Source organism: Aegilops tauschii, chromosome 3 (assembly GCF_002575655.3).
Source record: "Aegilops tauschii subsp. strangulata cultivar AL8/78 chromosome 3, Aet v6.0, whole genome shotgun sequence".
Lineage (NCBI taxonomy): Eukaryota > Viridiplantae > Streptophyta > Magnoliopsida > Poales > Poaceae > Aegilops > Aegilops tauschii.
The window spans coordinates 397390215-397402505 of record NC_053037.3 but is presented as its reverse complement, the minus strand read 5'-3'; the positions used below and the strand labels follow the sequence as shown (position 1 = coordinate 397402505).

At 43.0% G+C, this 12291-nt stretch overlaps 1 protein-coding gene across 1 annotated transcript; it reads left to right on the top strand.

The window, feature by feature from the left end:
• Positions 1-5719: 5719 nt before the first annotated feature.
• On the top strand, positions 5720-7377 carry LOC109764690 (anthocyanidin 5,3-O-glucosyltransferase). Its single transcript, XM_020323481.4, has one exon. The coding sequence runs from the start codon at positions 5802-5804 to the stop codon at positions 7215-7217; it is 1416 nt and encodes a 471-aa protein (XP_020179070.1). The 5' UTR covers positions 5720-5801; the 3' UTR covers positions 7218-7377.
• The last annotated feature ends 4914 nt before the right edge of the window (positions 7378-12291 follow it).

The window sequence follows — 12291 nt, the reverse complement described above, 5'->3', positions numbered from 1 at the left end:
GCCGGCGGGTAGTCAGAGTCCAACGAAGGCGTGCATGACCGACTCGGCTGCGGGTGGATGCGTGAGGACAGGCACAATGGCGGGAATGACTTTTCAGGTGATTTGCCGAAGTGAAAATATTGGGAAGAGTATTGGGGAAAGGCCAACTCACCTTCATACAAGGGGAATATGAACTATTTTTATGACCAATAATTTATGGATTCGCTATTTCACATTTAGACATAAAATAGCTACCTAAGTGGATTTGTTTTGTCTTTAAAACTCGTGCACAAGTGATCTCATGATTTGTTCGCGCTTGAGCATGCGATCTTGCGATTTGTCTGCCTTCAAGAGTGTGCTCACCCAGCCCCACACAGGACGTGCGTGCAACGCGCCAACATAGGTTGGCCCATGTGTGTGCCAGTGTGGGCTGGTGTTGCCTTTTTGTTCGTTTTTCCTTTTTGTCTATTGTTTCTTTAGGATTTGTCTATTGTTGAACTGTCTCAATTCGCTGTAGTCGTTGCAGTTTGTGAGGTCTTTTGCCTTTTCTTATTTCTTTTTCTCCTCCTTGCGATGATATGATATGTGTATATATCATATGTTGTGTGCATGCATCTCCTTTGTGTGTGTGTGTATACCGTGTGATCGTTCATGCATGTTTGTTTGTCGTTGTTTTGATTTCTGTCCATGGAACAGTAAACCATGTATCAGAATTGCTAAAACTCATATAGATGAATGTGATGTCTCATTTAAGTTTCAGCCAATTTGATCTATCATTATAAATTTCGTGCAATTCTTTGATCGGGGTTGTTTTGTCCCGCCTGTCCGGTGTCGCTCGTCCGTTGTTCATTGTGCAGCTCATTACACCGTGCGTCTTTCTTTTGGGGGCCATTTTTGTGGTCCGTTTTTTTCTTCTATGTTGTAGTTGAAGAGAAGAGTTGTTTGTATAAGTCAAAGAGACGAGTTGACCGCTTGCTCACCCATTCTGTTCTTCGCGCTCGCTCTCTCTTTATCCCATTCCTCTTTGTCTTTTGGAGTAAAGCCAACCTGACCAAGTTTCTAAATAGTACAATGACGGGCAACAATCCATTTCTTGTTTTTTTTCACGTCTAACCCAAATAGGTAAGAATCCCTTCTCTTTTTATTTTTCTTGTTCTAGATGCAAGTCGATCACTGATATGCATCTTGGTCCAAATCATTTTGGCCTCTGCTGCAAGTGCACTTTTGATATGTAACTGTGTTCCCCTCTTTTACCTTTTGTCCTAAATGCAAGTCGACCATCGACATGCAAACTGGATCTTGTCTCTTTTATTTTCATTGTCGCACTTGCAAGTCAACCACCGGCATGCAACCCGGTCCGACACATTTTTAGATTATGTTGCAAGTGCATCCTTTCCATGCAACTAGGCCAGCCTCTCTTATTTTTTGATTGTCCCAACAACCAACATGCAATTAGGGTCCAATCCATTTTTCTCAGTTGCAAGTTGACCACATACATGCAACTGGAGGTACGACCCCTTGTTTTTGTCCTAGTTGTGAATTTACATTGACACGTAACTAGGGGCTCAACCTTTCTCCCCGAGTTGCAAGTCCACCATTGATACATAACTAGGCCCCACCTATTTTTTGCCCTAGTTGCAAGTCCACCCTCGACATGCAATTGTGTTTGACGTTTTTTTGTGTCAGTTCCAAATATACGCTTGACACGTAACTGGAGGAGCTCACCCTGACTCGCAACTGGGGCTATTTTGTAGTTGTTATTGTCCCGATTGCAAGTTCACCACTGACTCACAACTAGGGGTGCTTTTTTTGTAGTTGTAGTTTGCCCTAGTTGTAAATCAACCCTTGACTCACAACTTGGGGGTTTTGTAGTAGTGTAGTTGCCCCAGTTACAAGTCCACCCTCGACTAGCACCTAGTTATTTTTGTAGTTATAGTTTCCCTAGATGCAAGTCCACCCTTGACTCACAACTGGGGGCTTTTTGTAGCTGTGCAGTTGCCCGCGTTACAAGTCCACTCACGACTCGCAACTGGGGACTTTTTTTATAGTTGTAGTTGTCCCAGTTGCAAGTTCACTACCAACTCGCAATTGTGGGCTTTTGTTGTAGTTTTAGTTTGTCCTACTTGCAAGTCCATCCTCGACTCGCAACCGGGGGTTTGTAGTGTAGTGTAATTGTCCCTGTTGAAAGTTCACACATCGACTCGCAACTGGGTCCTTTTTGTAGTAGTGTAGTTGCCTCTATTGCAAGTCCACACATCGATATGAAATTGGGTCTTTTTTGTAGTTCTAATTACCCCAGTTGCAACTCGAGCATCAACTCGTGATTGGGGTTTTTTTTAAGTTGTAGTTTGCCCTAGTTGCAAGTTCACCCTCGACTTGCAACTGGGAGCTTGTAGTAGTGTAGTTTTCCCTGTTGCACGTCCACATATCGACTTGCATCTATGGCTTTTTTTGCAGTTGTAGTTATCCCAAGTTGCAAATCCACCATGGACTCGCAATTGGGAGGCTTGTAGTTGTGTAGTTGCCCCAATTGCAAGTCCACCCTCGACTCGCAATTGAGGGCTTGTAGTAGTTGTAGTTGCCTCAATTGCAACTCAGCCATCGACACACAACTAGGGCTTGTAGTAGTGTGGTTGCCCCAGTTGCAAGTCCACCATCGACATGCAACCGGGAGGCTTGTAGTAGTTGTAGTTGCCAAGTAGAAAGTCAACCATCGACAAGTGACTGGGGGCTTTTTTGTAGTTGTAGTTGCAAGCCCACCCTCAAGTCATAACTGGGGGCTTGTAATAGTGTCATTTTCTTTTGTTAGTGCCATTTTTTTGCGAAAGTGTTTGTGTCGGGCGTATGTCCATCACCCAACATGATCGACTCAATTTGGTCTTGACCCTTCTTTCTGCCTCAACTGCAAGTCTACTCTTGACTCGCAACTGCGCTTGAAGTTTTTTTGTCCTAGTTGCAAGTCCAGCCTAGACTCGCATTTTGCCCTGGAATTTTGTCACAGTTGCAATTGCATCAGCGACTCGCAACCGAACACGACCTAGGTCTCGGTCCTTTTTTCGTCCCAGTTGCAAGTTCGTCATTGACTTGCAACTGAGCCTGACCCTTTTGTTTTCCCAGTTGCAAGCCCCACATCGACTCGCAACTGGGTTTCATATAGGGTCCAACCCTTTTTTGACTTAATTGCAAAGTGACTCTCAACTTGCAACTGAACCCGGCCATTTTTTCCTAATTGCAAATCCACCCTCGACTGGCAACGGGGCTCGAAGTTTTTTGTCCTAGTTGCAAGTCCACCATTGACTCGCAACTGGGCTTGATCTGTGCTCGGCCTTTTTTTGTGTATCAATTGCCAGTCCACCCTCAATTCGCAACAAGGCCTGTCCTTTTTCACCTTAGTTGCAAGTCCATCCTTGACTTACTACTGTGATCCAATTTTTTCTCCCAGTCGCAAGTCCATCAATGACTTGCAGCTGGGCTCGATCTGGGCCTGACCTTTTTTGCATTAGTTACGTGTCCAACCCCCCCCCCCCACACACACACACGCGCGCAACTTGCCCCGACATCTATCTAGTTGCAAGACCAACCCAACATGCAAATCCACCCAACCCATGTGCATGTCCAACCCAAACATGCAACTCATGCCCGACATAGTTGCATGTCCACTCTCGACATGCAAGTCATTCCCCAACCCAGTACCCTATCTAGTTGTACGTTTTTACAAATACATGTTGAGTTTTGTAATACACATTGTATATTTTTCTGTATGCATGGGAAATAGTTTATAAGACACGTTGTACATTTATTTAAAATACATGGTGAATAGTTTTTTCATATACCGACCTGGACATTTTTTTAGAATACACGGTACACATTAAAAAAAATCTTGCTGAATAGTTTTTCTTAAATGGTATGAAACTTTTTGAATAAATTACGTGAACACTTTTTTTACATTGCACTACACATTTTCTAGAAAATGTCGGGATTTTTTAAAAAAAATCATGTAGTTTGTTTTAAAAAAGTTGTCATGAACAATTATTTGAAAGTTAGAGACTTTTTTTTCATTGTATAATGCATTAGTTTAAAGATCGCAAACATTCTTTTGAAATGCATGCATATTTTTCAAATTTCAACATTTTTTAAATCACACAAACAAATACTTTTATTATTTTTTACTAGAATAGAAAATCTCAATTTATTCGTGTTTTTGAAAAAAGATCAAAAACTTCAAGTTTCCACGCTTTATTTTTTTGGTGATTTTCAAAAATTGCTCACGTTTTGAAAAATTGTTCGTGACAAAATTGTTTGGAATACCTAAATTTGTTCTTATTTTTTTAAAAACAATCGGAATTCTAAAGTTTATTCACATTTTAAAATGAATTTAAAAAAAATTAGAATTGTTTATGCTTTCAAAATTGTTTACGATTTGCAAAAAGGTTTAAAAAATACCAAGAATGTCTTTTAATCTCGGCGATGTACTGTACTATGTTCTTATAACTATTTCCCGTTTCATAAAAAATAACTGCAACTAATGGTTGTAGTGGTAAGAGCCAACGTTCTTTAGTATGTTCTCATGAGTTCGAACCGAAGGAAAAAAACCAAACAAATAAGAGAATGAAAAAAACCCAAACAACTAAGAGAACGAGCGCTGACTTTTAATTTATATCTCACATCTAGATGAGATATAAGCAGACTCATAATTTGTTGACAAAAGGGAACCGGTTGAAGCAGTTTCTTTTCTTTACTCTCTCAATACCAAAAATTTATTGGGGAAAGGGTAGTTGTTGATGATGTTCTTAGCCTGTAGTGCTAATTTCCTACGAGAGGAATAAACAAACTAATACGAGGCTCCAGTCGGCCAGCATGTGAGGCCCGTGTGTCTCCTCGAACCGAAGGGAAAAAACCAAACAAATAAGAAAATGAAAAAAAAGCCAAACAAATAAGAGAAGGAGCGCTGACTTCTAATTTAGATGTGAGATAATATCTAGATGAGATATAGGCAGACCCATAATTTGTTGACGAAAGGAAAGTGGTTGAAGCAGTTTCTTTTCTTTACTCTCTCAATACCAAAAATTTACTGGGGAAAGGGTTGTTGGTGATGATGCTCTTATCCCGTTAGTGCTAAATCTCCTACTAGAGCGAAACATTACCACCACCGAATCATCCAATGCAAAATGTTTAGACCTCCTTTGGTTTGTAGGAATTTCATAGGATTTTTATAGGATAGGATTTGCAAAGGAAAATTTTCTTTGAAGCCCTTTGGTTTGTAGGAATGGATTCCTATTCCTATGTAGGATATGAATCAATCCTTCACATTTTGGAGGAAAAAAACATTAGCTAAGACTCAATGGAAATATTCCTATTCTATGTATCAAATGACATTTTTTTATAAGAATTGAGATGCATGTCATCTCACTTCCTATGATTTTTCTATTCCTATAACATTCATATCCTATGAACCAAATGAGGCCTTAAAGTTTTTATCTACTCTCTAGATACTGAAAAATTATTGGGGGACAGGGTTGTTGTTGAAGATGCTCTTTGTCTGTTAGTGCCAAGTTTCCTACGACAGCGAAACATTAATGGAGCACCACTTTTAATTTTGGATGTAGCCGCCCGTCCCCTTTTGTTTTGTGGCAAACTAGCCGCCTGTCATGAGTCATCATCAGTTAAAGTGATTGGCCTGCTGAATTCACGTTATGCATATCTTCCAATATCTGGTCTGCTAGCCACTATAAAGTCTCTCCTTCAGTTTGCCAGTTCCACTCAGTCTCTCTCCTTCAGTTTCGTGACACAATTTGCAAAGTAGGCAGAGAACACAACCACCTATGGGAAGCACCGTCGTGCTGTACACATGGATGGTGAGGGGTCACCTCCACCCCATGACGCAGCTCGCGAATCACCTCGCCGGGCATGGCGTTCCCGTCACCGTCGTCGTCGCCGATGTTCCGTCCACAGGTGACTCCCCACAAACCATTGCCCGCCTCTCTGCCTCCTACCCTGCTGTATCCTTCCACCTGCTCCCGCCGGCAACAACTCGCTCTGAGGACGCGGCCGATCCCAACGCCGACCCTTTCATCACCCTCATCGCCGACATCCGCGCCACCAACGCTGCTCTCCTCGCCTTTCTGAGATCTCTCCCGTCTGTGAAGGCTCTCATCACCGACTTTTTCTGCGCGTACGGGCTTGACGCAGCCGCGGAGCTCGGCGTCCCAGCCTACGTGTTCTTCACCCTTTGCGTGTCGGCTCTTGCCACCTTCCTGCATATCCCCGTCATGCGCTCCGCCGTCTCCTTCGGGGAGATGGGTCGCTCCTTGCTGCACTTCCCTGGAGTTCACCCAATTCCGGCGTCCGACTTGCCGGAGGTCCTGCTCGATCGTGACAACAGGCAGTACAGTACCACTCTTGGTCTCTTCAAGCAGCTTCCCAGAGCGAAGGGCATTTTGTCGAACACGTTCGAGTGGCTGGAGCCCCGCGCCGTGAAGGCGATAAAGGAGGGAATTCCCCGCCCCGGCGAGTCACTGCCGAAACTGTTCTGCGTCGGTCCATTGGTCGGCGAGGAGAGAGGGAGCAACGCGGATCACGACTGCCTAGTGTGGCTGGACAAGCAGCCGGCGGGGAGCGTGGTCTTCGTCTGCTTCGGGAGCGCGAGCTCGGTGCCGGCGGAGCAGCTAAATGAGATAGCCGTGGGGCTGGAGAAGAGCGATCACGCGTTCCTCTGGGCCGTGCGCGCGCCTGTCGCGCCGGATGCCGACTCGACGAAGCGGTTCGAGGGGCGGGGTGAGGCGGCGGTGGATGCGCTGCTGCCGGATGGATTCTTGGACAGAACACGGGGGCGCGGAATGGTGCTGTCGTCCTGGGCGCCGCAGGTGGAGGTGCTCCGGCACCCGGCGACTGGAGCGTTTGTGACGCACTGCGGGTGGAACTCCACGCTGGAGGCGGTCATGGCGGGGGTGCCGATGCTGTGCTGGCCGATGTACGCGGAGCAGAGGATGAACAAGGTGTTCGTCGTGGAGGAGATGAAACTTGGGGTGGCCATGAACGGCTACGACGAGGCGATGGTGAAAGCGGAGGAGGTAGAGGCCAAGGTGAGACTGGTCATGGAGTCCGAGCAAGGGAACGAGATCAGGCAGAGGATGACGAAGGCGCGAGAGATTGCTGCCAATGCACTGGAGATCGGTGGATCCTCGGTGGCAGCAATCGTTGACTTGCTGGATAATCTGAAGATTTCGACAAACGACTGAATCGTTCAAGGCATCAAGGATTGCAAAGAGCCTTTTTAACAACTTTATTACGACTCTCTTCGTCCTAAATTATTTGTCCTAAATTTGTCTAGAGACACGAAAATATGTAGACATGTTAATCTGGGACGGAGGTAATACTGGTAATTTGCTTTTCTTTCGTGCAGTGAAAATGTGGAATGAAGGCGTTATGTGACTGTTGAGTGAAAACTGTGAAACATATGTTTCTTTTGCGGGGCAATGAAACATATGTTATGGAATAACCCAAATGCTTAAAAGTGCAGCTACGCTATTACGTCGTCGTGAGCGCACGCGTATGGATTGTAAGATGGGACAAATCGGTTCCAGATTTAGAAAACTACTCACCCATCCATTCTATATATGGAAAGATTTCTCAGTACGTTGATTTTTCTCCACCTCATCAGATCAACCGTCCGAACCCAGCAATGACGTAGCATGCATTAATTCCAGTTTAGAAAATTCAAAAAGCTATAACTTTTAAACCACGTGTCCGAATTATTATTTGTTTCACCGTTGGGTTCCTCGTGACGAGCTCTTCAAAACTAGATCTCATATGAATATGTTTTGATGATTTTTTTCCAAAAGCAACTTTGATGCTAGATGAGGCAACTTTAGTGCTAATCATGAGCCACTCTGATGCTAGATAAATTGCACCCAGTGTATAACTGAATTCGCCTAGTAGCCTCCTAATTAGTTGTATGCAGTAGTGTAATAGGTAGTTAACATGGTTGCTAAGTTGCATATCAAAAAATAAGTTGTAAATAGTTCAGTTGCCTGCCATACTATTAAAGTTGTTTACCATAGAGCGGAAGTTGCATAACATGCCTTCTAAGTTGTGTACCTTACAAACCAAGTTTACCTACATCGCTATGAAGTTGCCTACGAGTGATCCTCAATTGCCTATAATACTATGAAGGTTGTCCATCAAGGACCTAAGTTGACTACAATGCCGAAAAGTTTTTATGGGATCTAAGTCGTCTATCATGATTCCAGTTTTCTAAACTATGTGGGATGGATGGTGTGAGATACTTGTGCTTTCCTTTTCTGGGGGAGTCTGCCCGCCAACGCTATTGAGTGCACGCGTGTTGGCTAGCCAGGTCGTGATGACTTCAAAATTAAACCCGCCACCTAGATATGTTTTGATTTTTTTTCAAAAGCAATTTTGATGCTAGATGGGGCAACTTTAGTGCTAAACATAAGAAACTTCACTCCATTAAAAGTAAGTAATTAGCAACAGTAAGCAACTAAGTAGTAATAGAGAACAACTTTGAAACAGAGGCAGATAACATCACATCACCTTCATAACCAACTTTCCTTCTACTAGAAGCATCTTTATAGTGCTAAAAATAGACAACTTCACTACATTTTGTGTCCTAATTAATTTTGTCTAACATTCTTCTAACTTCTTTACCGGTACTTCTAAGGTTTCTATTGTTCATGCTCCTATGTCGTTGTTTTTAAATTGCCTATAACACTATGAAGTCATCTGCCGTTACTACTCTTGTGTCTGTTATTGCTAGTTATGGTAGGCAACTTGACAGTGAATCTAGGCAACTTCAGAGTGTTTGTAGGCAACTTAGAAAAACAATGATAAACAACTTCAAGATATTCTAGGCAACTATTTTATAAAGTTAAGCAACTAAACAACAATAGTAAGCAACTAATTACCAATAGCAGGCAATTGGCATCAATGGTCGGCAATATATAGTACTTATAGGGAACTGAATATCAACCATAGAGAACTAACCATCAATAAAAGACAATTGAGCAACCATACTAAACAAGTTGGGATAGTGTTAGCAAAATTCACATATACACATAGTGCAATGAGGTTTATTTGTATGTAGCACTAAAGGTGCCTTGTGTTTTGTGTGATTTTTCTCATTTTTACGCGAACCAATTTATTGGCAGTCCTACTAGGCCAAAAGGAAGAAGTTGCTTCCCTATAGCACTATAGTTGCCTCAATCGCACTCAAAGTTGCTCTGGAAAAAAGTTTGACGAAACCTACTCAAATGGGATCTAGTTTTGAAGAACTCGTCGTGAGAAACCCAACGGTGAAAACGGAACTGAATTTTGACGCTTGAATCAAAAGTTACGGCTTTTAACATGTTTTGAGCCCCAAATAAATGCACGTGGAGACAAAGATCTGGGCTGATTTATTTGTGTAAAATAGCATGGTCATGTGGGCATGGAAAAGGTAGTGGCAGGGACCAGGTTGTTTCCTTTTTTAAAAACGTATATGGACGAACCGGTTGCATTTTTCATATATAGTAAAAGCGCTGGATCTCGCAAATAAGCGCCTGGGCGCTCGCTAGCCCCGTCCATGGAATAATTACCAAATAAGTACTCTTATATGATGTTCCATAACCGGAAATTTGTAGGAGTGGACGAGCTCGCCCGCTCCCGAAATCATTGTTCGCCCGTTCACACGGGGATCCGGGCCCGTACGTATTTTGGACGACATAGTTTGCCTAGCGACATACACAATACTCCCGCGGACCCACATATTAACCGGACGCCCGTTCGATACTTCACGGTCACGACATCCTGTACTGTAATGCACCGACGGACCGGCTTTCCTGGGTTGCGGCTTATATAAAGACTGCAGGTCGTGTGGTCTCGTCCTGGCTCCCATCTCGTTAAAAATCGAACTGGCGTTTTAGCTGCTCACGGTGTACGTCAGTCCTCACGCGAGACATGTCACGCAGCAGGCGGAGCATGCACCGTTACCACGTACCGGATGTGGTCTGGAAATTCAGAAGAAATGCAACCAATAACCCTGTCCAGCATACCAGAAGTGGCTAACTGAATCCCCCTCGAAAGCCGGCAGAGGATCCTCGTCCCGAAAGCCAATATCTCCATGACGGCAAAACGTTTGATTACAAGTTTGCACCGTACCAATCTCACGCGCCACGAATACATTACTTCTTCTTGGGTCATTCCAACTCTCACACTTGGATTATTCCAGCACTCACGCTCTACCAGTTTTAACTGTTGCTCCCGTGCTAAACGCTACCCAATGAAAGATGTCTCTGCGTTTACACTACCAAATTTAAATGTGCAATTCATGTTAAACGAAACTGCATTATTACAACAATTCGGACATATTCATGGCTACTGAGCCCTCACCACACAAGAAAACAGTTGCGATTAACAGGTGACATGACTTAAGCGAGGAGAGGTACTCCATCCAGGTTACAATTGTTCACAGCATGCAGGACAACTATAAGATTGCTGCAGGTGTTCTTCCGATGCCCGCTTACTCCACAGTTTGAACACCTAAGGGAGGTCGCCACGCTCCGGACAGGTCGTGCTCTTGTGACCTGGCTGACGGCAAAAGACTGCAGAAGCGCGTACGCTTGCTTGTCCTGCCTTCGCCACCAGCCGCTGCTCTTGACGCACCATTACATTTCCTGCTCTTCGCCACACCATCATCGTAAGGAGTTAACTGAAGTACGGTCTTTCTGCAAGTGTGCCAAGTGATCTGGAGATACACCCGAAGAGTAACTTCTGATAGAATTGAATCTAGGGTCACGACCGTACCTATTGATTGGATCTGATAAGAACTCACATCCATTACCCACCGGCCGCCGCCGCCGCCTCCGCAATCGCCATGGCTAGAAACAGATGAACAGATGATCAGTGAATAGCGTTTTCGGGAGGAATAGGTGCTCATCTCGGTGGAGCCGAGCTGCAGGTGTAAGATCTTTATCCATTTGTTTTTTCTTTCTTTCTTTGTGTCCATTTGTTTTTGTCTCAACAAACACCGGCACACGATCCTTCACCCATCCTGTACGTTCGGCACATTTCCACAGACGTCGCTCTGCCGCTGCCGACTGCCGTCTTCCGTCCATGCAGCCATACGACCCCACATCTGTATGCGCTTTTTTATATTGGTTGTATACGCGACAGGATATCCATTCCCACTAAATGCCGACCACACGTGCCGCTGTACCATTGGTCGCCAAACCAGGAGCACGCGAGCTCGTCCGGCCTTTCGCCATTCTCGTTCCATAACCTCCTTTTCATCAAAGTAGTGACTCTATTGTATACTAGCTGAATGCGCGTGCGTTGCCACAGATCAACAAAATCAAAAAACTACGACGACAGGATATCCATTCCCACTAAATGAAGTTTTAAAAGGAAGAATGAATTAGTGACATTGTATTGCCCTTTAGAAGAGAGAAAATAAAAAATAAAACAAATGAAACAATTGCACACAATATACAAAAAATTGCATTTTTCTATAATGTGCAAGAATAAGCATATGAAAGTGGCATTTTCGCAAAAAAAAAATCACAAGAAGGAATGAATTATGGCATTGATTTTTGTCTGAAAGAAGAAATAAGTAAAATAATAACAAAACCAAAAATAAAATAATGAAGTTTTACAAGAAAAAATGAATTAGTGATATTGCTATTACGCTTTAAGAAGAAATAAAATAAAATAACAACTGAAGCAAAATCAAAATAATGAGATTTTCAAATGAAGAATGAATTGGTGAGGTATGACCCGAAAGAAAACGAAAACAAATCTAAAACAAAGAATGACAAAATTTACACACAATCTACACAAAAATCACGTTTTTCAAGAAATAGGCAAGAATAAGCATATAATAGTTGAAATTTGGAAAAAATAATCCTAAGAAAAGGAATGAATTAGTGGCATTGGTATTACCCTTAAAAAGAAAAAAAATGAAATGATAAAAAAATCAAAATAATAAAATTGTATATGGAACAATGACTAGTGCCATTGGTATTACTCTTTAAGAATAAAGATAGTAAGAAAAGGAAAAAAAACTTACACGCAACTTTGCACTGAAATAGTACTTTTGTACTATGTAAACAACAGTCATATAATAGTGTAATTTTTGCACATACATAGATTGTGTATACATTTACACACACAACATTCCATAAATACCTACAAAGGAAAAGGAAATAAAACCAACTAATTGTTGGGGAACGTAATAATTTCAAAATTTTCCTACGCACACGCAAGATCATGGTGATGCATAGCAACGAGAGGGGAGAGTGTCGTCCACATACCCTCGTA